This window comes from Perca flavescens, chromosome 5 (assembly GCF_004354835.1).
Source record: "Perca flavescens isolate YP-PL-M2 chromosome 5, PFLA_1.0, whole genome shotgun sequence".
Classification (NCBI taxonomy): Eukaryota; Metazoa; Chordata; class Actinopteri; order Perciformes; family Percidae; genus Perca; species Perca flavescens.
The window spans coordinates 26,154,933-26,182,928 of NC_041335.1; the positions used below are offsets into that span (position 1 = coordinate 26,154,933).

The 27,996-nt window shown below is 39.0% G+C and overlaps 4 protein-coding genes across 6 annotated transcripts; all 4 read right to left on the reverse strand.

Moving 5' to 3' along the window:
* Positions 1-281: 281 nt before the first annotated feature.
* Positions 282-7,512, reverse strand: LOC114555145 (zinc finger protein 37). The gene is made up of 2 exons (XM_028577319.1): positions 7,214-7,512; positions 282-5,316 (listed from the first exon to the last, which is right to left on the reverse strand). The coding sequence occupies exons 1-2, from the start codon at positions 7,383-7,385 to the stop codon at positions 2,516-2,518; spliced, it is 2,973 nt and encodes a 990-aa protein (XP_028433120.1). The 5' UTR covers positions 7,386-7,512; the 3' UTR covers positions 282-2,515.
* A 795-nt stretch (positions 7,513-8,307) lies between these two features.
* LOC114555146 (zinc finger protein 664-like) lies at positions 8,308-10,852 on the reverse strand. Of its 2 annotated transcripts, XM_028577322.1 has the most exons (3): positions 10,580-10,852; positions 9,443-10,447; positions 8,308-8,462 (listed from the first exon to the last, which is right to left on the reverse strand). In XM_028577322.1, the coding sequence occupies exons 1-3, from the start codon at positions 10,749-10,751 to the stop codon at positions 8,395-8,397; spliced, it is 1,245 nt and encodes a 414-aa protein (XP_028433123.1). In that variant the 5' UTR covers positions 10,752-10,852; the 3' UTR covers positions 8,308-8,394. The 2 variants fall into 2 exon arrangements, with proteins under 2 accessions (XP_028433123.1, XP_028433122.1); XM_028577321.1 differs by lacking the exon at positions 8,308-8,462 and having other exon boundaries at positions 8,521-10,447.
* A 4,151-nt stretch (positions 10,853-15,003) lies between these two features.
* Positions 15,004-17,804, reverse strand: LOC114555147 (zinc finger protein 239-like). The gene is made up of 2 exons (XM_028577323.1): positions 17,504-17,804; positions 15,004-17,335 (listed from the first exon to the last, which is right to left on the reverse strand). Exons 1-2 carry the CDS (start codon positions 17,673-17,675, stop codon positions 16,332-16,334), a joined length of 1,176 nt encoding a protein of 391 aa, XP_028433124.1. The 5' UTR covers positions 17,676-17,804; the 3' UTR covers positions 15,004-16,331.
* Positions 17,805-18,252: 448 nt separating this feature from the next.
* Positions 18,253-27,735, reverse strand: LOC114555745 (uncharacterized). Of its 2 annotated transcripts, XM_028578371.1 has the most exons (7): positions 27,469-27,735; positions 27,154-27,306; positions 23,095-24,083; positions 22,665-22,734; positions 21,172-21,337; positions 20,756-20,811; positions 18,253-18,573 (listed from the first exon to the last, which is right to left on the reverse strand). In XM_028578371.1, exons 1-7 carry the CDS (start codon positions 27,638-27,640, stop codon positions 18,524-18,526), a joined length of 1,656 nt encoding a protein of 551 aa, XP_028434172.1. In that variant the 5' UTR covers positions 27,641-27,735; the 3' UTR covers positions 18,253-18,523. The 2 variants fall into 2 exon arrangements, with proteins under 2 accessions (XP_028434172.1, XP_028434171.1); XM_028578370.1 differs by having other exon boundaries at positions 18,253-20,811.
* Positions 27,736-27,996: the final 261 nt, after the last annotated feature.

Genomic DNA, 27,996 nt, shown 5'->3' on the forward strand with positions numbered 1-27,996 from the left:
TTTGACTTTTGGCAATTTCAATGTGGCTGCAACTCAGACAAACAGTCAGTCAGTGACTTAAGTTATCTGAACAGAAACGCTTCATTTCCTGCCACTCTTGCTTCTCATTTATCTTTAGGCTACATCAGAGATAAGTTAACCAAAATTGAAAGAGAGCAAGTCTTAAAGCAGGTAGTGCTGCACGATAGAGGAAACTTCAAGAAAAAACATGTGTGACTTGCAGATCATATCTGTATCTGCCTCAAATGTAAATTGCAAGCATCAAATTTACAAACACACCATTTAAGGAAAATAATTACAATTTATTAAATGTATTAAAAAATTGATAAAGTAAAACGTTTCAAATACATTCACTTAGTAAGTTTTACAGAACAAGCGTGCTGTACTGTAGACTAGAGAAGTAGGCTGCAGTTTAAAAATGAAAGGCTAAAGTACATAAAAGTCAAGGCATTTACACAACAAAGACAAAATGTTTCTTTTCCTCATTTTCCCAATACAATCAATTATATGAACTCTGCTTAAAACAATGATAAATTGGATTAAGATTGAACAAGATTCCCACAATTCAGACTTTTGTTAAATACTGGACACCGAAAAACATAATCAACAACATGCATTTGCTTAAAATGAAGCCTTCCGAAGTTACCGCGGTGACATACAGAATTCATTTTCACTATCATCAGACTGCCAGATATAAGGCTGTATTCAGACAGACATTAGCACTTCCAGCAGTCATTTCATTGAGACCACTCAAAAAAAGATAAAGCTGAATCAAACTTTGCTGTAACACAACTGCAACTTTATCCCGCAAAGAACCATGTTGGCCAGTCAAATACATGCGAGATCAACAAAAAAGGTATAAAAAACAGTCATGATTGTCAATAAAATGATTGTACAGTGTTTTGGCACCGGATAAGACTTCAAACTCATAAATCATTTATTCAACAACCTTTCTGGATTGTATTTCATCAGTCAGACCCGAGCTAAAACACTTAACTCAGCAAAAACAAGGCATTATGGTTTTATTTACAATAAAGGCGTTAATAAAGGAGTTATAAAAATGAAAAAAAATGAGAAAAAAAAATGAAAGGGGAACTCCACTGACTTTACAAAGTCTGTATACAGGTCTTGGGGAATACAAATACACATGTGGAAAAAGTTGTAATATTCTATTTAGACATATAAGAATGACAGGATGAACCTGCAACACCTAGTGAATGCGGGAGGCGTGACAAAGCCTTCTGTGGCTCCAGAGGGAGCTGATATGTTGTCTCAGCATCAGTAAGCTTTGAAGACTACAAAGAAAATTCTACAAAAAAATCTGGGGGTGAGGTAGCCCATTCCTCATCTCCGACTTAGGCTAGTGGCTCAAGGCTCAAGGCAACTGTTGACCCAACTGCAATTGTGTTGCATTGTGGATAATGTAGGCGCCAGATTGTCTAGAATGTATATATTGAAACAATATTTCTGGTTCTGCTACATCGATTTTTATATACGTATATAACTCTGCAAAAAAAGAAACGCCCCTTTTTCAGGACACTGTATTTTAAAGATACTTTTGTAAAAATCTAAATAACTTTGTAAATTGTAAAGGGTTTAAACAATGTTTTCCATGCTTGTTCAATGAACCATAAACAATTAATGAACATGCACCTGTTGAACGGTCGAAAAGACAATAACAGCTTAAGGGCGGTAGGCAATTAAGGTCACAGTTAAAAGAAAATTAGGAAAGTAAAGAGACCTTTCTACTGACTCTGAAAAACACCAAAAGAAAGATGCCCAGGATCCATGCTAATCTGCGTGAGCGTGCCTTGGGCATGGTGCAAGGAGGCATTGTGCAAGGAGGCATGGTGCAAGGAGGCATGATGACAGCAGATGTGGCCAGGGCAATACATTGCAATGTCCCTACTGTGAGATGCCTAAGACAGCGCTACAGAGAGACAGGAAGCACAGCTGATCGTCCTCGCAGTGGCAGACCACGTGTAACAACACCTGCATCAGTACATCCGAATATCACACCTACAGGATGGCAAAAACAACCGCAAGAACTGGCCAGTCAGTCTGGTGCAGTACATGAGGAGGAGATGCACTGCAGTACTTAATGCAGCTGGTGGCCACACCAGATACTGAGGGCTACTTTTGATTTTTACCCCCCCCCCTTTGTTCAGGGACAGATTATTCCATTTCTGTTAGTGACGTCTGTGAAAATTGTTCAGTTTATGTCTTAGTTGTTAAATCTTTTAATGTTCATGCAAATATTTGCATATGTTAAGTTTGCTTATAATATAAAAGCACTTGAAAGTGACAGTATGTTTCTTTTGTTGCTGAGTATATACAGTATATATATATAATTTTTTCTTTTTAACGGTCAACTATGAGTACGACAGTTATGTGCAATCGTAAATCAGTGGGGTGCTCTTTAACATAAAATGTCAAAATAGCAGTAGCAACTCTACTTGATAGTGCACTATTACTTGTAGTGCAATTCATCAACTTTTATCATAAGCATGGTATATCAAATGCACACAGGCTTTTCAGCAGTGGAGCTTTGTGCATCACTTGTGTGTACATTCTTGTGTTTGTTGAGTTTTGTCCAAGTGGAGAACTTCTCTTCACAAGTACTGCATTTGTAAGGCTTCTCCCCAGTATGTGTCCTCATGTGTCCTTTCAGGTCCGTTCTATAACTAAATGCTCTGTGACACACATCGCACGTGTAGGGCTTTTCGCCTGTGTGTGTTCTGGTGTGCCTTCTCAAAGTCGTCCTGGTCGCAAATCTTCTCTTGCAAAAGGAACACTTGAAGGGCTTTTCCCCCGTGTGCACCCGCTGATGATTTTTGAAAGACGACGAATCTGCAAACTCTTTCCCGCAGTCGCTGCAGGTGTAAGGCTTCTCACCTGTGTGAATTCTCATGTGCTTCTTCATATTCACTAATGCGCTGAAGCTTTTGTCACAGGTGTTGCATTTGTACGGCTTTTCCCCAGAGTGAACGCGGAGATGCAGGTCGAGATTATAACGGCGGTTAAATCCATTCCCGCAAACCTTGCATTTGAAAGGCTTCTCAGCAGAGTGAACTATCGTATGTTTGTTCAAATCCCAACTCTCCCTGAACATTAACCCGCAAGTGTCACATTTGTATTTCTTTTCAACAGTGTGGGATTTCATATGAAACTTGTAGTTTTTGAAATTGGTCGTCACTTTACCGCACCGGTCGCACTTGAAAGGGTTATCGTCATCCTGGGTACCGCCTGATGCCTTCCTATGTTTCTTATTTGGTGGTGGGTCAGTGCCTCCACTTGATGCTGTGCTCTCAGTGTTACTTTTCTCACTTTGTGTTCGCTCTGTGCTTCTAGCTGATGTTGTCTTCTCATTCTTGTGTCTTTTTTTGGATGTTTGGTCAGTACTTCCATTTGATGCTGTGCTACCATCGGTAGGTTTCTTATTTGGTGCAGTTTCAGCACTTGTAGCCAATGTCGTGCTCCCATCGTTCTGTCTCTTACGTGGTGAGGACTCCATGCTTCTTGTAGACATTGTTTTTCCATTGTTAGGTTTCTTGTTTGGTGTTAACTCTGTGCCTCTGGCTGACGCTGTGGTCTTGTTATTACCTTTCTTATTTGGCGTTGGATCAGCACTTTTAGCTGATGCTGTCTTGTTAGATTTCTTACTTGGTGATGGCTCAACACTTCCAGGTGAGGTTGGTCTCCCATCTTTGCTTTCCTTATTTGGTCTTGGCTCATTATTTCCCTTTGATGTTGGGTCCTCATCATTACATTGTTCATTTGGTGTTAGCTCTGTGCCTCTAGTTGACGATGTGGTCTTATCATTACATTTCTTTTTTGGTGTCGGTTCAGTATTTTCAGCTAATGTCTTCTCATTGTTACTTTTTTTACTGGGTGCTGTCTGAACACTTCCAGGTGAGGTTGGTTTCCCATCTTTGCTTCTCTTATTTGGTGCTGGTTTAGTACTTGAAGTCGATGTTGCTTTCCCATCATCGGGTTTCCTATTTGCTGTTGGATCAGTTCTTTTAGCTGATGTCTTCTCATTGTTAGATTTCTTACTTGGTGATGGCTCAACACTTCCAGGTGAGGTTGGTCTCCCATCTTTGCTTCTCTTATTTGGTGCTGGTTCACAGTTTCTCTTTGATGTTGGGTCATCATCATCATCACATTCCTCATTTGGTATTAGCTCAGTATCTTCATTTAAGGTCATGTCCTCATCAATACATTGTTCATTTGGTGTTAGCTCTGTGTCTCTAGTTAATGTTGTAGTCTTATCGTTACATTTCCTATTTGGTGTTGGTTCAGTATTTTTACCTAATGTTGTCTTCTCATTGTTACTTTTCTTACTTGATGTTGGCTCAACACTTCCAGGTGAGGTTGGTCTCCCATCTTTGCTTTTCGTAGTTGGTGTTGGCTCACTGCCTCTAGTTGATGTTGTGGTCTTATCGTTACATTTCTTATGGGGTGTTGGTGCAACATCTGTAGGTGATGTCTTCTTATTGGGTGTTGGCTCAACACTTCCAGTTGAGGGTGGTCTCCCACCTTCGCTTTTCTTATTTATTGTCGGCTCACTATTTCCTTTTGATGTTGGTTGCTCATTTGATGTTGTGCTCTCATTGTTAACTTTACTATGGGGTGTTGGCTCAGTACTTTTAGCTGATGTTGTTTTTCCACTATCTGGTTTCTTATTTGGTGTTGGCTCAGAACCTCCATTGGATTTTGCGTTCCCATCACCAATCTTTTCTGGTGTTGTCTCAGTACTTGTGATTAACGTTGTGTTCTCATGATTATGTTTCTTATTTAGCATTGGCTCCCTGTTTCCACTTGATGATGGCATCCCTTTCTTATGTTTCCTATTTGATGCTTCCTCAGTACTTGTAGCTGATGTTGTGTTCTCGTCATTGCTTTTGTTATTCGGTGTCGACTCAATAAGTCTAGTCGGTGTTGCACTTCCATGGTTACAAGTTATGTGATCTTGTTGGTGGTCAGTGCCTGGTGCTGGAGAACTCTCCCTGTCAGATCCAGATAATACATTTTTGCTTGTGGTGCTGGATTGAGAGTCTTTATTCGATGCACTCTCCGTTTGGTCAGGGACCAAAGGCTGAGACTGGCCACTGTGGACACTTCCCTCACAAGTTGGAGTTAACTTAGAGGCTTCAGTCTCCTGTTGTTGTGAAAGCTGTGGTCGTTCCCGACTGATGCACATTTCTTCATGTTCTTCTTTAATCGGTGGAGGATCTTGTGGGACCAAACTGGAACGTTGCTGAATCAGGAGAACGTCCTCCTGCTCCACCTTATGGACAGGTGTCAGTGAAAACTCTGAAGGACAAAGGAATGGACAATGATGAAATGTTGTACATATGTATGTCATATATAACAGTTGTGATTAAGAAAGGGGATCTATGTCATGGCGCATTGCATATCTGGCACGCAGCTCTCTGTTTACATTATTTTCCATTATTTTCCACCACGCACAAAGCGACAAACACAAATCAACAGAGAACTCTGTAATGAAACATTATCTAACAAGTGTATTGAAGCGGCTCTGTTAAAAGGCTAATGTTGCTCGGTTAGCACAATGACATCATGTTAGAAAGCACAGCCGAAACGATTTGTCATAAACTATGTAACAATAGTGTTAGCCTTGATGATAACTAAGCCAAACGGTGCTGTCACTACTATTTTAGTGATTTATAAGAAACCTGTTTCTTGCAGATTGTCACGTTACTGAGAATACAGCTGTTAGAAGGTAATATATGAAGTCAAAGCTAACCCTGACAGCTGTAAAGCAGCTAACATCAAATAGTATTGATTTACTATTCTAATTATATTCGACTTTTGGAATTCATTCCAACAGCCCTAGCTCCAATGCTCCGTGTCTGTGTCTACATAACCTGTAACTATGAGATATTAAAGTACTCATTTGGGGGTCAGATCTTGTAATAACTGTGTTGGGTTGATTCATTCATTTATTCTGGTTTGTCCTGTAATAAGGTAAATGTTCTTAGGCATGACTGTTTGTTGCATGCTCTCCCTGGTGCCCATTTGATGTGAAATAACTCTAAGATACCACAAAAGTAAGTACAGAAAAATAAAAATAAATATTGTGTAAAAATGCCTGATAGTCTCCAGTCTTTTTTCCCTTTTTTTCTAAACTTGTCAAAACAAGCACTTACAATTTTCATTTATTGGGATCTCCATTAGGTGGGGCCATAGCCACAGTTATTCTTCATGGAGTCCACCAGAAGATGTCACTATTCCTATTATCTGATTATAAATAGGCTAATTAACTGATTAATGGAGAAAATCGTGGGCAGAATAGTCAATAATAAAAAAACTGATTAGTGTTAGTAAAAGGTACACAGTCTTCAGTATAGCTCCTCTTTCCTTCTACTTACTTAGACTAAGTCTTTATCAGTATGTTAAAAACTAGATAATGCCTAAATTCAACAACTGTTAACTTGTCAGATCGCCAAGTAATACTCCAATACAAGTAAGGGTCCTGCATTCAAAATCCATCTAAACATAGAGAAGTATTATCAGTCAAATGTAGCCTACTTTAAGTATCAAAAGTAAACATATAAACATAACGTTATCTGTTCTGTAGTAGAAAATGACCCCTGTGAGTAATATATAATATGACATTATTAGATTGTAATACTGATGTATCAATACCATAATTACCATTTTACTGTTGGAGCTGGCTCAGGTGGAGCAAAATACAGTTTGGTAGTTATTAAATCCCAACTTTTGGGTGAACTGTGGATTAGTAGATAAGCATAAGTCTAGGCCTAGCAATAATGCATACTTAAGTAACGTTAATATATACCTCAAAACTTTATTTAAATACAGTATTGAGTATCACCGTGGAGGATACTTATATACGGTCTATGGGAGGATATCAAAGTGCACGAAGCGACTTCCGCATTTAACTGTTAATATGGTATCATGGGTCAGGGTAACGTGTATTGTGGTCATATTTGGTTAAAGATAGGCACATTATGTAAGTGTAGCCTAACAATTAGGACACATGTAGTAGCTATCTCAGTGACGTGCTACTGTAACGTTTAGTTATTCTTTCGAAACTATCCGCATGTCAAACTGGTCTGTCCGCTGGGGCTTGACATAACTAGCTAGCTAAATATACAATGTGACTAGACCGATACCTTCGGCTGTTTAACACATAACTGTTACATTTGAACATAGTTTTCCAAACCTGTCCGGTGTAACTTTATCTCGGGTGTCAAAACGGCATCCAACAGTCTGCGTTGACGAGCGATTTCTGCCTCGTAACCTTCTACTTTATTTTCAAAGGCTCCCAATATTTCTTGAGCAGCCGCAGTGAGTCGATCACAGACAAACCGTCTCATACTTTGGACTGAATACATTGTTGGATTAAAAATTGAGAGACTTTTTCCTCACTAAAACTTGGTAAAACTTTTTTTGAGCTGAACTGAACGTGCGTTCTCAGTTTTCTATTTACTTCCGCAAACAAGCCCTATTTGCTCATACCACTCTACTGTTTGCTGTCTATGGTTCCTAGGAGGGCAAAGAAACGTCCCGCCCTACTCTGCCTCTGATTGGCTATTACTCGTTGCCTTTACCTAAACCCTAACGAATCCTACTCCTTTTGCTTAAACCTAACCAACCCAACAAAAGAAGGCAACAGTGTACTAGCTAATCAGAAGAAGAGTAGGGCGGGTCATGCCTTCGACATCCTAGGAAAAAATATAAGTATAAAACAGTATGCTATCTACCATATTGTCACGTGTCATCTTTTTTGTATTCAAGAAAAAACAACTTTACTGAATGTTACTTAATGACCCGATTCTTGAAAAATGTTAATTTTCCAAGTATAACAAAAGTTTCAGGTTGTTTATCCATTTTCACGTGTAAGCTAGAACAATTACAAAAAGCATCTCTGGCAATGAAAATCTTGGATCTTGGAGTCCTTCCAACAATGCTCATTAAATATGTATTTAAAAAAAAGAAAATCAGAAGTAAAAGCAAAATAAGAATCTAAGACAATAATTATAGGGCTAAGACATATAAACACAAGAAAATAAAAAAGAAAGTAATATATACATGTCTGAAGACAGTATTTGTACATGTAATAATAAAATAATGTAATATGCATAATGAGAAATTAAGTACCACTGATTTCTATATTTTTGCAGTGCTCAAATACTAGTAAACAATATTTAGAGTGTGTATATGTACTGTATGTATCACTAAATATGCATATGGATCAACAATTCACAATTTGTCACAATAGTTGTTTAATCCAATTTGTTAAACGTCACTGGATGTTACAAGTTACGAAAGTGTAAATGAAACTGGCCACTTTTTTTTTTGATTATTTTTTTGGCATTTTCAGGCCTTTATTGATAGAACAGTTTAGGACAGGAAAGATGAAAGAGAGGTGTAACGACATGCAGCAAAGGTCGGAATTGAACCCGCAGAAACTGCAATGCAAAAAGAAAACGTTTGTTTGACACATAACTGAGGTAGTGTATACAAATATCAAAAAGGCCCGTTCACATTTAATAGCATTTCTTATATATTTTAAAACAGTGATGTTAGCCACTTTCAAATGTAAAAACTGACTTCTTTCAAAAATATGTAGGAGGCATCATAAAGAACTATCAATACTACTTGAGGTATGGATTGTAAGTCCTTACTAAAAGTGATGGTTAATAGATATTTGGAAAAAGCAACAACCAACATAACCAAACCATTACTTTATCAGTCACTACTGTGAACTCACTGTGAAACATTTTTCATGATTTGGAAGATTATGATTGTTTCAAAGAAATACTGTTGCTAACAGAAATATAAGCAAAACAGTCATATAAAGGGAAACTTTACACTAATATATTGACATCTCATCTTTAATAATGTGTTTCACATTCAATTATAAAAATGTAGCTACTGCAAACGTGTATTACATTCATTTCTTGAACACATCTCCACAGGAGTATTAGCTTGATGGTTTCTCCTGTGTACACTGAATTTCAAGAGCGTAATTTGACAAAAATCATTTTCCACTAGTGCTGCATTCACGTGGCTCCTCGCTTGTGTGGGTTCAAGTAGAACACTACTTGTCTGTATGCTCTCCTACATGCCTCCCCCAAATTGAAACATTCCAAAGATTTTTCCTCAAAGCTTTAGCAAAGATAAGGCTTCTCACCAGCGTGGGCTCTTCTCGTGTGGACCAACAAGCCACTTTTGCATCTGTAACCTTTTCCACATGTTTTACAAGTATAAGGCGTCTCACCTGTGTGGGTTCTTGTGTGGACTGTCAAATCACCTCTCTGTCTAAAAGCTCGACCACATGTTTTGCAAACATATGGCTTCTCACCGGTGTGGATTCTCATGTGTACTATCAATTCATCGTTGCGTCTGAAATCTTTCCCGCAGGTTTTGCAGCTATAAGGCTTCTCACCTGTGTGGATTCCCGTATGCCTTCTCAATGCTTTAATGTCACAGAATCGTTTCCCGCAGGTCTTGCAAAGGTACGGCTTCTCCCCCGCATGGGTTCTGATGTGGACCACCAATTCATTGTTACGTCGGAAATCTTTCCCACATGTATTACAGGTATACGGTTTCTCACCTGTGTGGATTCTCTTATGCTTTATCAACGTTGAAAGGTCACAGAATCCTTTCCCGCAGGTCTTGCAAAGGTGCGGCTTCTCACCTGTGTGGGTTCTCATGTGGACTTTCAAGACACTGCCAAGTCGAAAATCTTTCCCACATGTTTCACACGTATATCGCTTCTCACCTGTGTGGATTGTCATGTGCCTTCTCAATGCTGGCATGGCAGAGAATCTTATCCCGCAGGTCTTGCAAAAGTACGGCTTTTCCCCCGTGTGCATTCTCATGTGGACTGTCAAGGCACTGCTAAGTTTGAAATCTTTCCCACATGTTTTGCAAGAATATGGCTTCTCACCTGTGTGGATGCTCAGGTGTCTCTGCAATAGTGACCTATACTTAAAATCTTTTCCACATGTTTCACATTTGAAATACTTTTTGCCTGTGCGAGTATTACAGTGGATCTCTAACAAGTTGCTTTTGTGATGCTGATTCTGTTGTTCTGGCTCTGCATTTCCAGAGTCTCCATGCTCGCCTCCTTTCTGATCTTGGCTCTCAGCATCATAAGAGTTGTGAGAGAAGAGCTGGTGGTCAGTGTTTGGCTCCGGTTCACTGTGGTCACTTTCCTCATAGGTAGGAGTCAACATGAAGGCATCAGTCTCCTGCTTCAGTTCAAGCTGCTCTTCCTCCTGACTGGTGCAGAGTTCCTCCTGTTCCTCTTTAATCTGTGGAGGCTCCGGCTCCTCTTGGTCCAGACTGGAGCTCCTCTCCTGAATACAGAGCTGCTGCTCAGCGGGAACCTCCTCTTCCTCCTCCTCCTCCTCCTCCTCCTCCTTACACACATGTTGCTGTGGGAGCTCTGGAGGCACAGAGAACATAAGGAATCGGATTATACTACTGAGACGATAACGAAAAGAAAATGCAGACATGCAAACAAGTTTGTACCAATGTTTCTCTGTTAAGTGTTATTTAAAAATTAAGTTTTACACACCTATCCGGAGTAACTTTATTTCAGGTTTCCAAACGACATCCAGCAGTCTGCGCTGACGGTCGATCTCTTCCTCGTACTCGACGATAGTTTTTTCGAAAACTCCGAATATTTCTTCAGCAGCAGCAGTTAGTCGCTCGATGACAAACTCTCTCAGATACTGAACCGAAGACATTGTTGCTAATTTACAAAGTAATACAATTATTTGCGCAACGACTAACTAACGCTACCAGCGTTCGTGTTGTTTACTTCCGCTGGAGGTGTTACACTGTTAAGTTCCCGTAGTGGAAGTGAGTTGTTTTTCGTTCCCCTTTCACGTAGGATTTTACCATATCTGTAAATTGATCTGTAAAAAGTTTGGGTTATTTTCTACTACATTTAACTGATGTCTTTTTGAGCTATTTCGCAGAATACCATAAAAACATGTTAGCAGGAGTGAAATAACTTAACGCAGATAAGAAAGAAAGAAAGTAGCGCCCATTGATAAAAAAATACCCGCATTAAAAATGTAAACATGCAAATTAAATATTTTGATCAGCGAGGAAATTCGGTTGTTGCAGCAGTACAACAGAAACAGCAGAAATAAATACAGCAACGTATACAATAAATAATAAGAGGGGCCTACACAAAAATAGAATAGAATAAAAGTTTGATTAGTGGAGATTATACTTATATTGAACAAATATGTACAGTATGCAGTGGAGGAATGTGACTACATTAATTCAAGTACTCTATTTATCTACTTTGTAACATTGATTGTCTTCAGATGAACAAGATTTAATATAAATTACACACGGGTAGGACATCTTAAACCACTTCAAATAAAAAAAAAGACGTTTTGAGGTATTTAATCACTTTCATTTTATGCTACATATAGTTTACAACATTTTACAGGCAAATATTGCACATTTAAGGTCACTACATTTAGCCCTGTGTCCTGACTCAGAGGGGACTTGTGGTATAGATTGATTAATCGTCAACACAGACTGTTGGATATTGTTTGGAAACCTAAAGTCAAGTTACACAGGACATTTATTACACAAAATTTAATTATTTTAATAATTACAAGAAGAGCCCGGGCCTGGTGATAAGTCGTAACTTTGCATAATCTGCAGGAAAATGTAGATTTATGTATTATTTAACAGCTGTTAAATATGTGACAACAAATTATGATTTGCTTGTTTATTTAATAGTTTATTTTGTCTTTCGCCAACACAAATAGTTCTGCAACTGGACTGTTGCCAGTCCCAGTTGGACTGGAAAATCAGTCTATATCTCTGGAATCTTTGTTTCACAGTGAGTGCACAGTAGTGGCTGTCATAGCTACTGATGATGTGATATGGATTAATGATTCTCTTGTGGGAAAGAGCATTTGCCAAAATACAATAAATGTTTATTTTTCAAAAGACCAGCATCCTGTGTTTTTTGTCAGTGTGCAACAGTTATAGGCTGATCTAGATACAGTTTGATGGACAGGTAACAACTAAATAATGATTAACTTGTAAGCAGTATTCGGTAATTCTTCACCAAATTTGAACCCAAAACATTTAAATATATAATTATGTGATTTATTGTGATTTACTGCTGCTGCTGAAGAAATATTTGGAGTGTAAAAAAAAAATTAAAAAAAATGGAGTACTGGGAGTGATTGATCATCAGCGCAGACTGTTGGATATTGTTTGGAAACCTAAAATCAAGATACACAGGATAGGCGTGGACAATTTCATTATTTTAATAATTGCAATAACAGAACAGAGATATTGGATTTATATAAATTTTCCGTTCCTAATTTGCTGGCATGGCTACATTTTTTTCTTTAAAATGACAGTAGTATCATATTCCTTTTTGTTCTGTAACAAGGGAATTTCCCTAGTTTGGGATTAATAAAGTCTATCTTATCTTTTCTATCCTGGCTCACACAGCAACATATCTGGAGGAAACCAAGGTGTGTAGCCTATTCTTTCTATAAAAGTTGTGTAAATCTGCTTGCTATCTTTTTAAAAAAAAAATGGTTTTGCTTTCTTTTCAGAGTAAGGAGAAATGATAAATGTTCTGGTATTGCATAGTGCATGCATTGCAGTCGAGGTGCAGCCATTCCACTTTTTTACCTGCTTCACCTTCAACAGGATGGATAGTTTAACACGGCATCTTATTTAATAAGCTCACTAAGTGCATCTAACTATAAATCGAGGAACCTCTGTATGTATGTAGTATTAACAGCTGTTTGTGTGTCCGTTGTCTTTCAAATATCTCAACAACTATTCATCCAATCTGCTTCACACTTGGCTGCCTGGGTACCCAATTAACTTGCCATTTGTAATTTGGAACAGTTTGCACAGCATTGTATATTGGATATTAATAAACTGAGAATAAAACTAAACAACCGCACAAAAAAGGTTGAGAAAAAGAGAAGAAAAAAAAACAGCCACCTGTGTGCAGCATCGGCGGAGCGGGGGGCTAATTGGGCTTAAGCCCCAAATGTTTTGTCAAAACCTCACCGGCCGGAGAGTGATTCAGAAGCAGCGTCAGACGAACCGCGGACAAGTGGTGCAGGTTTGTGAATCCGCTGTTGTAACACTTTGAGTCAAGTGACTGCAGGCTCTCAAGTGTCACGAATTGAGTGTGCGTGACAGTCACTCATTTCGGTCTTTTGTCACGTACTTCCGCCACACATTGTATTTCTCACGTGGAAAAACTATTTATTATAAATTGAATATGCTGCAGCGCCCAAAATGTCTCTGGCGCGCTGCTCTCACTATGGAACCGGCAGGAATCAAGCGCGTCTCCCCTGGAGTTGTTAGCATTGATATATATATATATATATATATATATAAGGTTGTTAGTCGAGCCTGCCACTTTTCAGCCAATCAAAAAAAAGAAAGGGGCTACACAATAGCTAATAAGATTTAACGCAACAACCAATGACAAAAAGCAAAGAGCAGCGTACAGACACTTTCCTAAATATTCACTCATTCAGAGACCCAAACTGGGCTCTGTGTCTGTCAGAAGGTCTGAGATCTACCGTATCAGCAGGCTGATATATTGACTATTAGCCTATAACTTTATTTTTCTCAAAATATCACAAGTCCTCCAAAACTCAGATAACACAGATATATTGTGAATGTGCACAAAGTTTTGGACATGACCAGAAATCTTGCTCAAACAAAATGGAAATATTACAGTCCAGGGGTTTATTAATTTATTAAAATGAATTAATTTATCATGGACGTGAATAATTGTCATATGCACATTTAAGGAGGTTACTTCCTCAACAAAAGATGCAAGAGAAAAGGGAAGAGTAAATGATGCCTCTATGCTACATGTGTGCTGACTCAGATATAATTAGAAAAGCTGATCTACAGGAGAATAAATAGATGAAAGCAATACAGAATGCCTGAGAGCCTTACTTCCATATATTCCATTATGTTTTTATATTTGGATTATAATCTATGTTTACCTTTTTACATAAAGATTTCCAGCATCAATTTATTCAGAAAAAGGTATAAATAGGTGCATACAAATTCACCAGAATGCAGGAAATGAAGAGTTTAATGCTCAAAATATTCTGGGGGAGGACCCCCCTACCCCACCACATCATAAGTCACCATGCAGAAATTGAATAAATACTTTGTATTTGGTTGAATTGTCAGTGCCATGTGTCAAATCTTTTGTTGTGTAAATCTGAGCAATTATTATTAACAACAACAAAAACACTAATAATAATAATATTAATGAAACACTCCTATTCCTTTGCATCCTTATGCATTCTATTATCTATAACAGCCTGAAAAATAGTGCATTTAGCTGACGTAATTGGGAAAAAAATCTCCACCAGGGGAGCAAGCCCCCGGACCCCCCTAGGTTTGGGCTAAGCCCCGAATGTTTATATCGTCTGGCTCCGCCCCTGGTGTGCAGCTGCGGGGGCGGGGCATCAAAGCTCTCCTTCAAGCATGTCTTTGCAGTGGGCTACCGGTGTTGTGCCAAAAAGTGATTATCCACCAAAAACTGTTAATTAATGCATCATATTTTAAGCGTGATATTTCTTGATAGACTCTGAATCTGTAACGTTCTCTGTCAGGTAAATGTAGTAGTACAATGTTTTCCTCCGAAGTAGAACTAAATGGTAAATCAGTAGTATACATGTATACTACTGATTTACTATTTAGCAGTTGAGTGGCATTCTAAGTGCTTTGGGCTCCTTCTGTAACTTATTTTGGGGTACAGTGGTTCTGGCAGTTGGCCCGTTCCAAACAGGCACTTTCTTGAATAGGCACTGCACTAGTAATTGTTAAATCTTAGTCAGCAAAGTAACTATAGCTGTCAAGTAAATAGTAGTGGCCTCAAAGTAAAATAACTGCCGGTAAAATGTAGAAACTACAGTTTACTAAAGAATAACTATATGTAACAAAAGTAAAGTAACAGAAGAACACCTCAAAATTGATTTTTATTTTGCGGAATGTACATGCAATCTTGGCCACCTGAGGACAATTAATGTTATACATAAATACAGAGTACATGTAGTTACATTAAACCACTGCATACGTGTTTGTTCAATATGAGGAAGCTCCACTGATCAAACCAACTGTATCAAATCAAACTTTAACTTAACCTACAGTTTGTGAGCTGCAACATTAAAACACCTCATGCATGTTATAACTTAACCCTCTGAAGAGAACTTTTTTTTTTTTTTTTGACTACTTTTATTTGCGATGACAGTTACACCCATCTGCAGCTTTTATAAACAGTGCTTATGGGTTTAGACTTCCGTTTGAATCTGGTATTTTGACATCATCGCCAAACCAAGCTTTGTCATTAGAATACATACTGTACATGAGGCACTGATCATTGTATTCATTATTTAGGCTGATTCAATGACAACACTGTTATAATCTACAATTTGTATTTGTGTCACCTCAAAATATCCCAAATAACAAAAACCATATCGAGTTGATGCAATTACAATATACACAAAAATATAAAAGTAAATCTGATGTTGCAGACAAAAAACATAAGTGACCCAACACCAGTAGATGGTAGTATTTCTCAGCCTTAACATCAGAGTTCAAAGTCAACTTATGTGACTGAGAAAGTGTGCAAAAATTGTAAAAAAGAAAATACATTTAACAGGTAAAAAATGTAAAAGGAATTAGGCACTCACTATGCAACAAATGCAATTATCTATGCAATTATGCAATTGTTTCACAAATATCAGAAATATGATTGATACAGTAACATGAAGGGAAAAAGCAGGTTAGTTTAACAAAATGTGACACTGCTGACGATGCACTACCTCATTACAATAAGATATGGGGACCTCTTCTTTATAAGAAATGCTTTATATACAAAAACAGAAATCTTGCTATTACAAAGGTGTATTCATTTACAGTAAGTGGATGAATGCTCGTCCAGAGGGGTTGATGGTTTGTCCTGTTTATGGATTGTTGTGTCTGGTAGGAGATTTGAGAAAAACCTTTCAAGTGCTGCATTCATGTGGTCACTCACTTGTGTCGGTACAAATAGAAAACTACTACTTATTCAAACAATCCAAAGACTATTTTCCCCACAGGTGTTGCCGTTATGGCTTCTCATTGTTATATGGGCCTTCAATGGTGATCTCAAGCTAAATCTTTTCCCACAAGTCTTGCACACAAGTGGTTCCTCATTCGGGTTCAGAAAGAAAGCAATTTGTCTATGCACTCTTTCATGCCTTTCCAATTCAAACATTGCTTTGAATATTTCCCTACAGGTGTTGCTGTTATGGCTTCTCACCTGAATGGGTTACTATATGTCTCTTCAATTGTGATGTCCAACTGAATCTTTCCCCACACATTTTGCAAGAATATGGTTTCTCACCGGTATGGACTCTTAAATGAGAGTTCAGTAGTTTCGTCCGACTGAATCTTTTCCCACACGTGTTGCATGAATACGGCTTCTCATCTGTATGGACTATTAAGTGAGTGTTCAATGTTGATGTCCGACTGAATCTTTTCCCACAGGTGATGCACGGATAGGGCTTCTCACCTGTATGGACTCTTTGATGAGCATTCAATATTGATACGTGAACGAATCTTTTCCCACACGTGTTGCATGAATATGCCTTCTCACCAGTATGGATTCTTTTATGAGTGTTCAGTGTTGATGTCTGACTAAATCTTTTGCCACACACATTGCAAGAATATGGCTTCTCACCTGTATGAACTCTCACATGAGCGTTCAAGGATGATGCCCGGATAAAAGTTTTCCCACAGGTGTTGCATGAATATGGCTTCTTATCTGTGTGTATCATCCGGTGTCTTTGAAAATCTGACTTATATTTAAAAGCTTTCCCACATGTGTCACATTTGAAAGCCTTTGTACTTGTGTGAGTGTTACAGTGAATCGTTGACAGGTTACAGGCGTTTACACTGTTACCTTGTTCTGTATTTATAGTTGATCCAGAGTCTCCATGCTCACCCCCTTTCTGATCTTGGCTTTCAGCTACATGAGAGGTGTGAGAGAAGAGCTGGTGGTCTGTGTTTGGCTCCGGTTCACTGTGGTCACTTTCCTCATAGGTAGGAGTCAACACGAAGGCATCAGTCTCCTGCTTCAGTTCAAGCTGCTCTTCCTCCTGACTGGTGCAGAGTTCCTCCTGTTCCTCTTTAATCTGTGGAGGCTCCGGCTCCTCTTGGTCCAGACTGGAGCTCCTCTCCTGAATACAGAGCTGCTGCTCAGCGGGAACCTCCTCCTCCTCCTCCTTAGAGACATGATGCTGTGGGAGCTCTGGAGGCACAGAGAATAATAGGAATAGGATAACACTGAGATGATGGACAACCTGAAGAAAAAGTAGTAACGTTATATAGTATAATAATATAAGTATAAACCATTAGGATCCGATATGAGTTATATATTTCATTTAGTTTTTTGTAAGATCATTAATGTTTTACACACCTATCCGGAGTAACTTTATTTCAGGTTTCCAAACGACATCCAGCAGTCTGCGCTGACGGTCGATCTCTTCCTCGTACTCGACGATAGTTTTTTCGAAAACTCCGAATATTTCTTCAGCAGCAGCAGTTAGTCGCTCGATGACAAACTCTCTCAAATAGTCAACTGAAGACATTTTTGCTTATTATAAATGATGAATCACCTGTGAAATTGCACACAACTAACCCTGCTAGCGCTCGTGTACTTCCGCTGGATGTCACACTGTTAAATTCCGACAACACAAGTGAGCTAACGTCAGCCTTTCGTTCCGTGTTCACTTCGGGTTGCACATCTCTCTTGCATAATTTCAATGATTAACCTATTTACTACTACATTTAACTGACGTCTTTTCGGAAAAATAACTTAAAAAAAACAAACATATTAGCCTTGGTGGTAGAAGTTAGCAAAGGTAAGTAAAAGTAGCAATAACAGTATACAAATTCCCACATCCCAAATTTGAGTGAACAAACATACCAAATTACTATCAGAAAATGTAATTAAAAATATGAAATGGAATGTACTTGCCTAAATCACATACTGATGGATAGTAACAATGCATCATAAACTCACTACAAATTTTGTTTGTAAAAATTTTAATCAACTAACTGTAGCTGTCATGTCAAGTTAATGTAGTGGCCTGACAATTGACATTTAAACGTACAATTTAGTTAAGAACTATATGTAGCATAAAAGGAAAGTAATCAAAGAACACCTTGATTGATGATTTTTTATTAGATGTGTTTGTGTCATCTCAAAAGGCCCAAACAATAAAAATCACATTGATAGAAAAAACAAAAAACAGCAGGTTCATTCAACAAAACTTGTCAAGTTTTATCCTTATGGGTATTCCAGTGAATCTTGACAGTCTGATCTTCACTGTAGTCACTTTCCTCATAAGTAGGAGTCAACATAAAGGCATCAGTCTTCTGCTTCAGTTCAAGCTGCTCTCTCTCCTGACTGGTGCAGAGTTCCTCCTGTTCCTCTTTAATCTGTGGAGGTTCTGGCTCCTCTTGGTCCAGACTGGAGTTCCTCTCCTGAATACAAGGCTGCTTTTACACACCTATTATGTGTAACTTTATTTCATATTTCCAAACAATATCAAACAAATCTGTGCGCACAATCAGTCTCATCCTTCTATTCATCGACTAAAAAAAAAAAAAAAAACTGAATATATTCTTCAGCAGCAGCAGTCATAGTGATGCTGAGTTTAAAAAGTTGCTTATAGTATGTCACTAGTGGTACAGTGGCATATGCCGATCCCCTGAGTGATATGCTGCTTGTGTTCCTAACGCTTGAAAGTGGTAGGACACTGTCAGCGACAAACAGTCATTTTATAAATCCTTGCTGATGTATCCAAAGTTAATTTTAGCTATTGTTAGCCTAGCCACGTTGTGAGTCTGACTAATCAAATAACTTTGGGCAGATTAGCAAGGAAATATGAAATGACTTTAAACTAACTCTAGCCCTTTGTAATTAATTTCATTCATAACAATTTACAGTAAAAGTACAGCAATGTACTGTTTTCACAGTAACCCAACCATTCCATTACTGTAAAAGTAAAATATTTTATTGGTCCTGTACTGTACCCTAATCACTTGTAATTTACAATTCTTTACTGTATTTTTACTGCAACCATAGCCAATAAATTCCTGTAATTTACAGCAGGTATAGTACATTAAAATACTGTCATTTTACATAAACTGTAATTTTAGTGAAACACATTGACCCTTATTTTTATGTAAATGCATACAAATATTGTAATTTATCATCTTTATTGTAAATTAACAATACATACATTCAAAGACAATTTCTTTAAAAATGTATATAGGAAAAAGAATTCCATGAAAAATACATGAAATCGTAGCACCAATATAAAGTTTGTATTATAACATACAAATAAACATGTGTTTAGCATTTTGGACAGTAACAATGAAAAAGTTAATGTTTTAGCTCTGTGGCAACATATGTGTGACATGGGTGTCAGTAGTGCAATTTGTATACAGTATAATATTCTCTTTGTGGAACACATACATCTTTTTCACAAAACACTCTACAACCTTGGTATTTCTATTTGACTAAAATATTCACAGCTGGGGATCATATTACTATGTTCTCATCCCGCAGAAACAATATGGCTACGTTACACCATAGCACAAATTGTTACCGGTGTAACATTTTTACCGGTATATCGCCCTGCCCACCCTACATTAAAATGTACATTTAAAAAGGAAAAAGTTACATTTAAATTTGTAATTATAAAAATTATAGCCAATATAATTAAAAGTCACAACAATAATTAGAAATATTATGCTGTGTAAATTTAATTAAGATTACCATGTAGCCCTAATAATCGTTATTGCATGAAATGGTGAAGGCCCGGGTGACTCTCACCCCTAATAGGAGAGTGATGATTTACATTTTCTTTGAAATCTCAGGGTCTGGACGTAAATGCCACCCAAAGGTTACCAACGTATTCAATAGTGTGTTTGAGCATTTGAATGGAGAGTCCACTGTAGACTATACAATCCCATTCAGATGAAAATCAAATAAAAAGCCATAGTGTTTGTTTGATTTGACACACAAATGTTGACCAGCTCAGAGAAAACTAACAATTTATTAAAATTGAATTGAAATATGGCGTAGTGCGATATCAAAAATGGCAGGAGGCTGCAATATTTCTTAAAAGGTGAAATGTATTAAAATACCATTCTAAATTAAGTATTGTGGTGCTGCAGAAATGTCTATGTCTATCAATCAATCGTGTTCGACAGGAATTAAAGAGTAAGTAAAGGGTAATTTGGAATTTATTACATCCAGGCCTCACTGATTATGCGTTTGATTGGTCCTCGCTCAGCTGAGTCCATGCTGTCATTCATAGCTGACCCCGAGCCACAAAACACACAACCATTCTTACGCTCCGATTGGTGTGATACGAACGTTTCATGAATCACGCGTGAAGCCTGTCGTAAACTGATTTCTGCGCTCATATGTGCGCTGGTTTCTACGTTAGGTTGATAAATTAGGGCCATTGAAAACACAAGAGTCTTACTTTTACAAACAAGGTAGAGTTATGCTAATCCCATGCCGTCACAGGCTATGCCCCAAAACCACCTATGAAGAAGCCTTTGTGTCAAAGGTTTTTAAAAAAAGCCTACATGGACATCCACTCAAGGTCCATTAATTTCCTCATGAGGGTGCACACGTGTGGATTGATACCTCCACGCGCCTTCTCTGCCTTGGAGCCATTCTCCGGATTTATGCCCAAAAAACATCTGAAAACAAAACCAACACAGCAGTTAAGGTCCTGAGCAGTTTAATGTGTTTGCATGTGCGAAGAGTGATACACATGTCAATATTAAATGGTGTATTACTGTAACCCATGACCAAAATAGTCATACATTCGGTCATTGTGTTACTTATGGATGGAATTATAGTGAAAATAATTGATTTCCCTTTGTGCTGGGGACGCCCTGGAACCCCCTCAAGGACCCCACGAAACCACTACTCTAAAACGTTTAGGGAATACCGTCAATAACATAACCCGGGAAAATCTGAAGAGTGTATTACAGTCTTAAAAACATAGATCCTGCGAAAGCAAGCAGCACATAGTGTTGGTTTGTGTTTTACATTACCTTTGGATAAACTCTAGGGTGCTTGCGGCCTCCTCAGGATACTGTAAGTTGAAGTTGTAGTAACTTGCGAAGACAGCAGCAATCCCATTGATAAAGTTAGCATGGGGTCCCATTACCACTTGTCCTTCAATTGAAAGCATCCAGGCTCTCGGCTTCATTAGCTCCCCTGAGATAGACATAATGAAGATTTAACCTGATAGGATTTCGTGTTACAGTGTTTGCTAATAAATAGGTGACATGAAATAAACTCGGGCCCAAGCGGTTTCCTGGTAACCCAATATAGCAACACAGCATTTCTTATAGGTTACATTAAGTTAATATAAAAAAAAAAATGTTTTAATCTTTTGCTATACTGTATTAATGTGATACCGCCCAAGCCTGCTAGTTGACCTTATTAGGATTTCAAATGTTGTACTGTAATGACTGGGGCAACAAAATACAAAATATATGTCAAATATTGTGAGAAAAAAAATGAAAGTAGGGCTGGGTATCGAATTCAATACTTTTTAGGCACCGACCCTCCCCTGCCTCTAATGGTGTAGATACATATAGCCGACGGCCGACCGTTGACAGAAAACCCCGTCGATATGATCCGTCGCGTCCAAAAAACTGCCACAGAACAGACCAAAGAGACGAGAGGAGACGAGACGTAATACATCTCTATAACAGCTGGCGGCACTAATCTGTAATGTTGCCCAAGAAATGAAAACCGGCAGCTGATTGGACGAACGCGTCACATGGGTTTGTTTTCTCCGGAAATTCAGACCTGCACTGTCATGGCGGCCGTTCAGAATACGATCTCATATTGTACTAAAATAGTTCACTGAAACGTGTTTCTGGAAACATTTTAAGCGAGAAATAGGCCATGCAGTTGCTGAATCTGTCTTCATTTTGGCTCAGCAAAGGTCAGTTTAAAATATTCATCAGATTTTGAGAGACTAGCCACCTCATTCCGCTCGTCATTTCCGGGTGAGTCCCGACGGCCCTGCCGCCGACCGAACATGTCAGGTCGGCCAAAATGAACGCCGACAGCCCCTCAGACGGACGACGACACGGGACACACCGAACCGATTTGAGTCACCGACCTCGCCAGACTGTCCCACGGCCGATAATCGGCCTGATGTGTCTCGGCCCTAAAGTATTGAGTACCGAAAAATGCCTCGTCATTCAATACCTTTGGCGTGTATCTCATCATCCTCAATGAGCCAATAAGCATACAGCATGCTTCTAGCAAGATCTAATGTTTGTGATTGTCTGTCTAACTTTACATGTCATAGAGACATGCAGGAAAAACTCTACGTTTCGCACAGAGAATGGGCTCACGTAGTGGGAGCTCAAAAATAAATAAATAAAAAGATTTGTGAGATTATGTTGAGTAATGTCGCAATTTCTTCGTTTAGGAACCGGTATCGAAGTCCCGGTATTGGTATTGAATATTTTTGAAGATACCCAGCCCTAAATGAAAGGGATGTCTTTACATCTACTGTCTTTACCTAATACGATCAAGCGAGGGGTGCTGGGTAAGGTGAGGGTCCTCTGGATATCGGCAGCTGTGGAAAACGGCTGGAAGTAAGAGTTAAAAGTGTAAGTTAACAATTTCTCAATCATTCTCCGATGGTGTGTTTGATCAGTAGAGTCCTCTCTCAGCTCAGCCCATGCTGTCATTCATACCCAACAAACCAGACAAACTAACGAATGTAACTGAGCAACGTGCTAACTCGAAAAGAGTTTTTGCGAAAATAATCCCATTTAACGAACATATAATGTTTGAGTCTAAATAATTGTCACTGACAGCTTGTTAGAAATCTTACAAATAGAACTTTTAAAATAAAACAATGCTATCATAAATTTGACATGGTGTGTAGTTGAGCGACAGGGATCGAATTAGACTGCAAGAGGGCAAGTGTTTGTGAGTGCACTTACGTCGGCCTGAAGAATAATCGCATCCCTTGCTTCTTTAAAGTAAGCCAGCAGGAGAAGTATTACGCACACAGCCTTGTCTTCGGCCGTGTTAGGTTCATAGTTGGCAAGGACCTCATCAACCCCTGGGTTCTTGTTGAGTTTTTGGCAGAGCCTAAGGATCGTATCGCCTTTTCGCTCCATAGCCTCTGTTAGCTTGGCAACGACGGAGATGTCGGTCAGGTGAAGGAAGTGGGAGAACATGCCTCTCTGAGCAAACAGAAAAGGCCATTGTTTTTTCACATCCGATATGGCGGGTGGAGGGGTCATGTTAAGGTATCGCCGTTGTATTGTGTACGTTTTCTCAAGCAACTTCACTGCTCTTTCTGCCCCGGCCATTCCCTCCTCTGAATGCATGGTTACCATTTGCCTCCTTACATCCTCAAGTGTCGCCTCCGTTTCCCCTGACGGGAGGTCTGAAGGTTCCCACCTGACACAGCCGTACTGGTCCACTGGGCCTCTTGACAGGATTCCACCCTCAGAGTTGGACCTTCTCTTTCGCCTGCGCCGTGAAAGTGGGTTGTTGCGGTTCTTATACTCCACTCTTGTTTTTATTTGCAAGAGGAGTGAGCTACAGCCATCTCCCACAAACTCTCCATTTCGATCAACGTCAGCAAAACTTCTTGGATACTCTCTAATGATGTTCCGAACAATGTTGTGGCAAACAGTTCTTGATGGATTGAGATCATGCTCACGCATCTGATCCACCACAGCCTTCACCATCTCTCTTCTGTCAGGCGGCGATGGTCTCGTGAGACTGAGTGCTGCTGTTCTGATCCCTGTTGGCATCCTATCCAAGTCCACTCTGAAGTTGGTATACCATGGTCTGTTGGGGAGAGTGGTCACAGACATTTCTGGAGTACTCGGGGATGGGATGTTCAGGCTGCTCCAGGAGTTCAGTGATAAGACAAGGGAGGCAACAGCTCCTGAATTTGAGTCAATTGAGCTGTGTTCTGGAAGAAAAAAAACAACAACAAAAAACACAGTTAAATGTATAAAATACCTATGCACAGAGACAAGAGCAGACTAAATAGTAAGGGTGGGAATCACTAGGGACCTCACGATTCAAATACGATTATTTCAGCAACGATTCATTCTTTTTTTATTTTTATTTAACTTTTTTATTTATATAGTACCTTTCAATTATTATCAAACTATTCTTGATGCATCACAATTTTGCTTTCATTCCCATTCAGTATGGGATATCTGATTCGTTTTACAAGAGCCTGACCGATTCATCTGATTTTTGCACATTACATATATATTGACATCTGCGTATATTTTGTCCAATGAAAACTATGAAAACTTTTTAATTACAAAATATAATGCAGAACAAAATGCTTTGGTAATTTAGAAATTGCGACATAGTTTGACCAGGAGAGCACCCTCCAATAGAGACAGCAGCTCCTAGCAATGTTGCAAGAACTCTAACCCTCACCTAAATGACCAATAAACAAAGCAAGATCGTAAGAAACAATGCCCTCAAACAGGCCAAAACCCTGCTCTCTACACAGTAGGACAAGCTGCATGGGGTCAATAGTTGACCTCTTATGTGGCAAAAAATCTTTTAAAGTTAGGTAAACTGGTAAAACTTTTTTCCTCCCTGAACCAAGAGGGTTGACAACCTCAAATGAGTACAAAGCCAAGAGAGGATGGCTCAGTCTGGAACAACAAATTACCCTGAACCACAGCTCCGTCCCTTACATCCCGACAGTGTTGTAGTCCAGTCCCCAGTGTTTGAGTCCGAGTCACCAAAGAAGAGTCTGAGTCGAGTCAACATTACCCGAGTTTGAATCCGAGTCGAGTCATCAAGGTTAAGTCTGTGTTGAATTCCAAGACTGCCTACATTTCTCCACTCTGGCACCTTTTAAAGAGCTGATATACTTATAAAAATGGGTCTACATTAAACTAAAATGACACCACTGTCACAATTGCAAAGGGAGTTTATTTACTGACTTTTTTCCTGCCACCCAGCATAATTTTTTCATTGATTACATATACACTTAGCAACACAGTAATACAGCAGCGACCTAATATATTGATATTTCAATATTAATCCATCCAGCTTAATGTTAAAATCTGTGTAGGCGAACTTCACGATCCAGGGTGCATCTCTCTGCATTTTCAAAATGTGAACATGAAGTAGGGAGCCTGGGAATCATGCACTACAGTTGCATATATCAATATCAATTCCTTTATTACGAGAGTAGAGAAAGTAAGAGTGGGAATGCAGCGTGTGAGTGAGTGAGTGATGTCAGTGAGTATGTTGTCAAGTAGGGATGCACCAATCCGACTTTTTCAGTCCCAATACCGATGCCAGGGCTTTGTGTATCTGTCGATACCCGATACCGATCCGATACCGTTGCTGAATTAATAATAAACTGTATACCTTCCACCTCATACCTTCCTTCCACCATAAGGAAGAGAGTAAAGGCACCAGACCTTCCTAACTAAACATTACTTTCCTAACTAAGACAAAATAACATAGATGTAATGTATTGAATTCTTATTTGTTATTTAAAAAACAACTATGCATTCAAATATAATGTAATCAAACTTCTTAAAATAAATTTAAATAAATAATAATGGGCCACCTTTATATAGGTTTATAATGGCTTATTCTACTGTCAGGAGTACATAGAATATCTCAAAAACATGTTAATGTCATCATGTTTACTAAAAGCTTTTATTACTAAAGGGTTTGGCTCCACGACATTATACAATAACTTTATATGAAGGGGAATGCATGAAACAGTTACAGAAGCTAAACTATTTGTATTGTGCAAACTGCAAAGTAGTAAAATAAACTCAAATCGAACAACTTTAACATTGTTTCCCTTTCAAAACAAAATAGTTGTAAGCTAGTTGTATAAATACTACCTTGGACACAGGTAAGTTAGGTTGTTGTAGTGTGGTTGTACTGGGCGAGTGAACGGAGCTCCGCTGTCAGCCTCCTTCGCTGTTTGAATAACGTTAGTAGGTTGGCGGACGTATTTCAGCGAGGCAAGACATCTTAAATCCAGTGACCGGAGGTGGATTGCGTTCATAATGTTGCTCCGCTGCATGCTTGAAGTGACAGGTCTAACGTTAGCACGGCCGACTATCGTTAGAGCGACGGGCAACAACAGTGGCTAAATTATGTCCGATTTGTTAGAAACAAAAAACTTCGGAACAACCTATGTAGTCAGAAACTTCAGCCAAAGTCTGAGTCCTTTTTCATGAATGCTCAAGTCCGATTTTCGAGGAAGAGTCCAAGTACAAGTCATCAATCCGCGAGTCCAAGTCAAGTCACAAGTCCAGAGACTTGATTCCTAGTACTCCATCACTGCATCCTGATAAACATTCTCATCTATAATGCCAGTTTGTAAAACAGATATAACGTCACACTTAGAGCTGGGCGATATGGAGAAAATCAAATATCACAATATTTTTGACCAATATCGATATTGCGGCAATATGCTTTCAGAAAATATTTACACAATGAGATGTTTGATAAATAATCAGTTTTAGGGTTGTGCCGATCGTGATGGCTGGCCGACATCACGATGGAGAGCCACCATCGTCGTGGTTTACTGCACCGTATTTAAGTGAAAGTAGGTCAAGTTGTAAAACCTACGAGCAGGGCACCATTTACAGAGGGCATTTAAATGTATCTCAAATCGTTTGTGTTAACTGTTGACCCATAGTAGTAGAAAAAAATATGTATGTAAAGCTCCCCTCCCCCACCCCCCAAACCTGGGGATTGTTAACAGTACAAGGCTACTTGCCTCCATGCAATCTCTTACGTTGTGCCAATTGAGACACATCAAATAATATTTTCCTGTATGTCTAGCAAAGGTACGGCTTCTCACCAGTGTGTGCTCTTCAAGTCACAGCCTGAAAGCTCTCCCACATGTTTTGCAAATAAATGGCTCACCTGTTTGTGTTCTCATGTGGGCCAACAAGCCACTACTATATCCTCAATGGTTTTCAAGTGTTTTGCTAAAAGTGACCCGTATCCTCATAACTGTTCAAGCTACTTACCCTCCTGACTGGTGCAGAGTTCCTCCTGTTCCTCTTTAATCTGTGGAGGCTCCGGCTCCTCTTGGTCCAGACTGGAGTTCCTCTCCTGAATACAGAGTTGTTGCTCAGCGGGAATCTCCTCTTCCTCCTTAGAGACATGTTGCTGTGGGAGCTCTGGAGGGACAGAGAATAATGGGAATAGGAGAACACTGTGATGATAGAAATACGGACATCTGAGCAAATAAATACACCAAGTATGTATTTAAACCATTAGATGATATAAGAGTCAGCTCTTCTTCTTTTAGTATTTTGTGAGACCATTAATGTTTTACAAACCTATTATCTGTAACTTTATTTCAGGTTTCCGAACGACATCCAGCAGTCTGCGCTGACGACCAATCTCTTCCTCGTACTCGACGATCGTTTTTTTAAAAACTCCGAATATTTCTTCAGCAGCAGCAGTTAGTCGCTCGTTGACAAACTCTCTCAAATAGTCAACCGAGGCCATTGTTGCTTAATTAATCGAGGAGACTCGAAGTTTTACCGATGGACTAACCTCCTAACTCGAATCCATGCGCTAACCATGGATGCAACGCGAATGGCTTCTGTTTACTTCCGCTTAATGTTACACTGTTAAGTTCCGACAGGGAAATGCGTTTGTCTTTTGTTCCGCTTACAAGTATTGGCATTTTTACAGGACATGCTTTTAACACCATCGTCAGGGCTGTAACCTATATGTCAATGGCTGTAACCAGGCAAAGGCTGAACCGAGTTACCTTAGTATAATTTGTGGCTTATAAATAAACAAGCAATGAATGCGCAAATGTATTTAATGTAGGCTGTTTAAATACTGTTGAGTTAAGT

Excerpts from the sequence above, each read along its gene's own strand:
- LOC114555147 (XM_028577323.1), bottom strand. The coding sequence starts at position 17,675 with ATGTCTTCAGTTGACTATTTGAGAGAGTTTGTCATCGAGCGACTAACT. Across the intron at positions 17,336-17,503 it reads AATAAAGTTACTCCGGATAG|AGCTCCCACAGCATCATGTC; the intron begins GTGTGTAAAACA and ends CTGTGCCTCCAG.
- LOC114555146 (XM_028577321.1), bottom strand. The coding sequence starts at position 10,751 with ATGTCTTCGGTTCAGTATCTGAGAGAGTTTGTCATCGAGCGACTAACT. Across the intron at positions 10,448-10,579 it reads AATAAAGTTACTCCGGATAG|AGCTCCCACAGCAACATGTG; the intron begins GTGTGTAAAACT and ends CTGTGCCTCCAG.
- LOC114555745 (XM_028578370.1), bottom strand. The coding sequence starts at position 27,640 with ATGGCCTCGGTTGACTATTTGAGAGAGTTTGTCAACGAGCGACTAACT. Across the intron at positions 27,307-27,468 it reads AATAAAGTTACAGATAATAG|AGCTCCCACAGCAACATGTC; the intron begins GTTTGTAAAACA and ends CTGTCCCTCCAG. Across the intron at positions 21,338-22,664 it reads CCCTCGCTTGATCGTATTAG|GGGAGCTAATGAAGCCGAGA; the intron begins GTAAAGACAGTA and ends TGTCTATCTCAG.
- LOC114555145 (XM_028577319.1), bottom strand. The coding sequence starts at position 7,385 with ATGTATTCAGTCCAAAGTATGAGACGGTTTGTCTGTGATCGACTCACT. Across the intron at positions 5,317-7,213 it reads GATAAAGTTACACCGGACAG|AGTTTTCACTGACACCTGTC; the intron begins GTTTGGAAAACT and ends TTTGTCCTTCAG.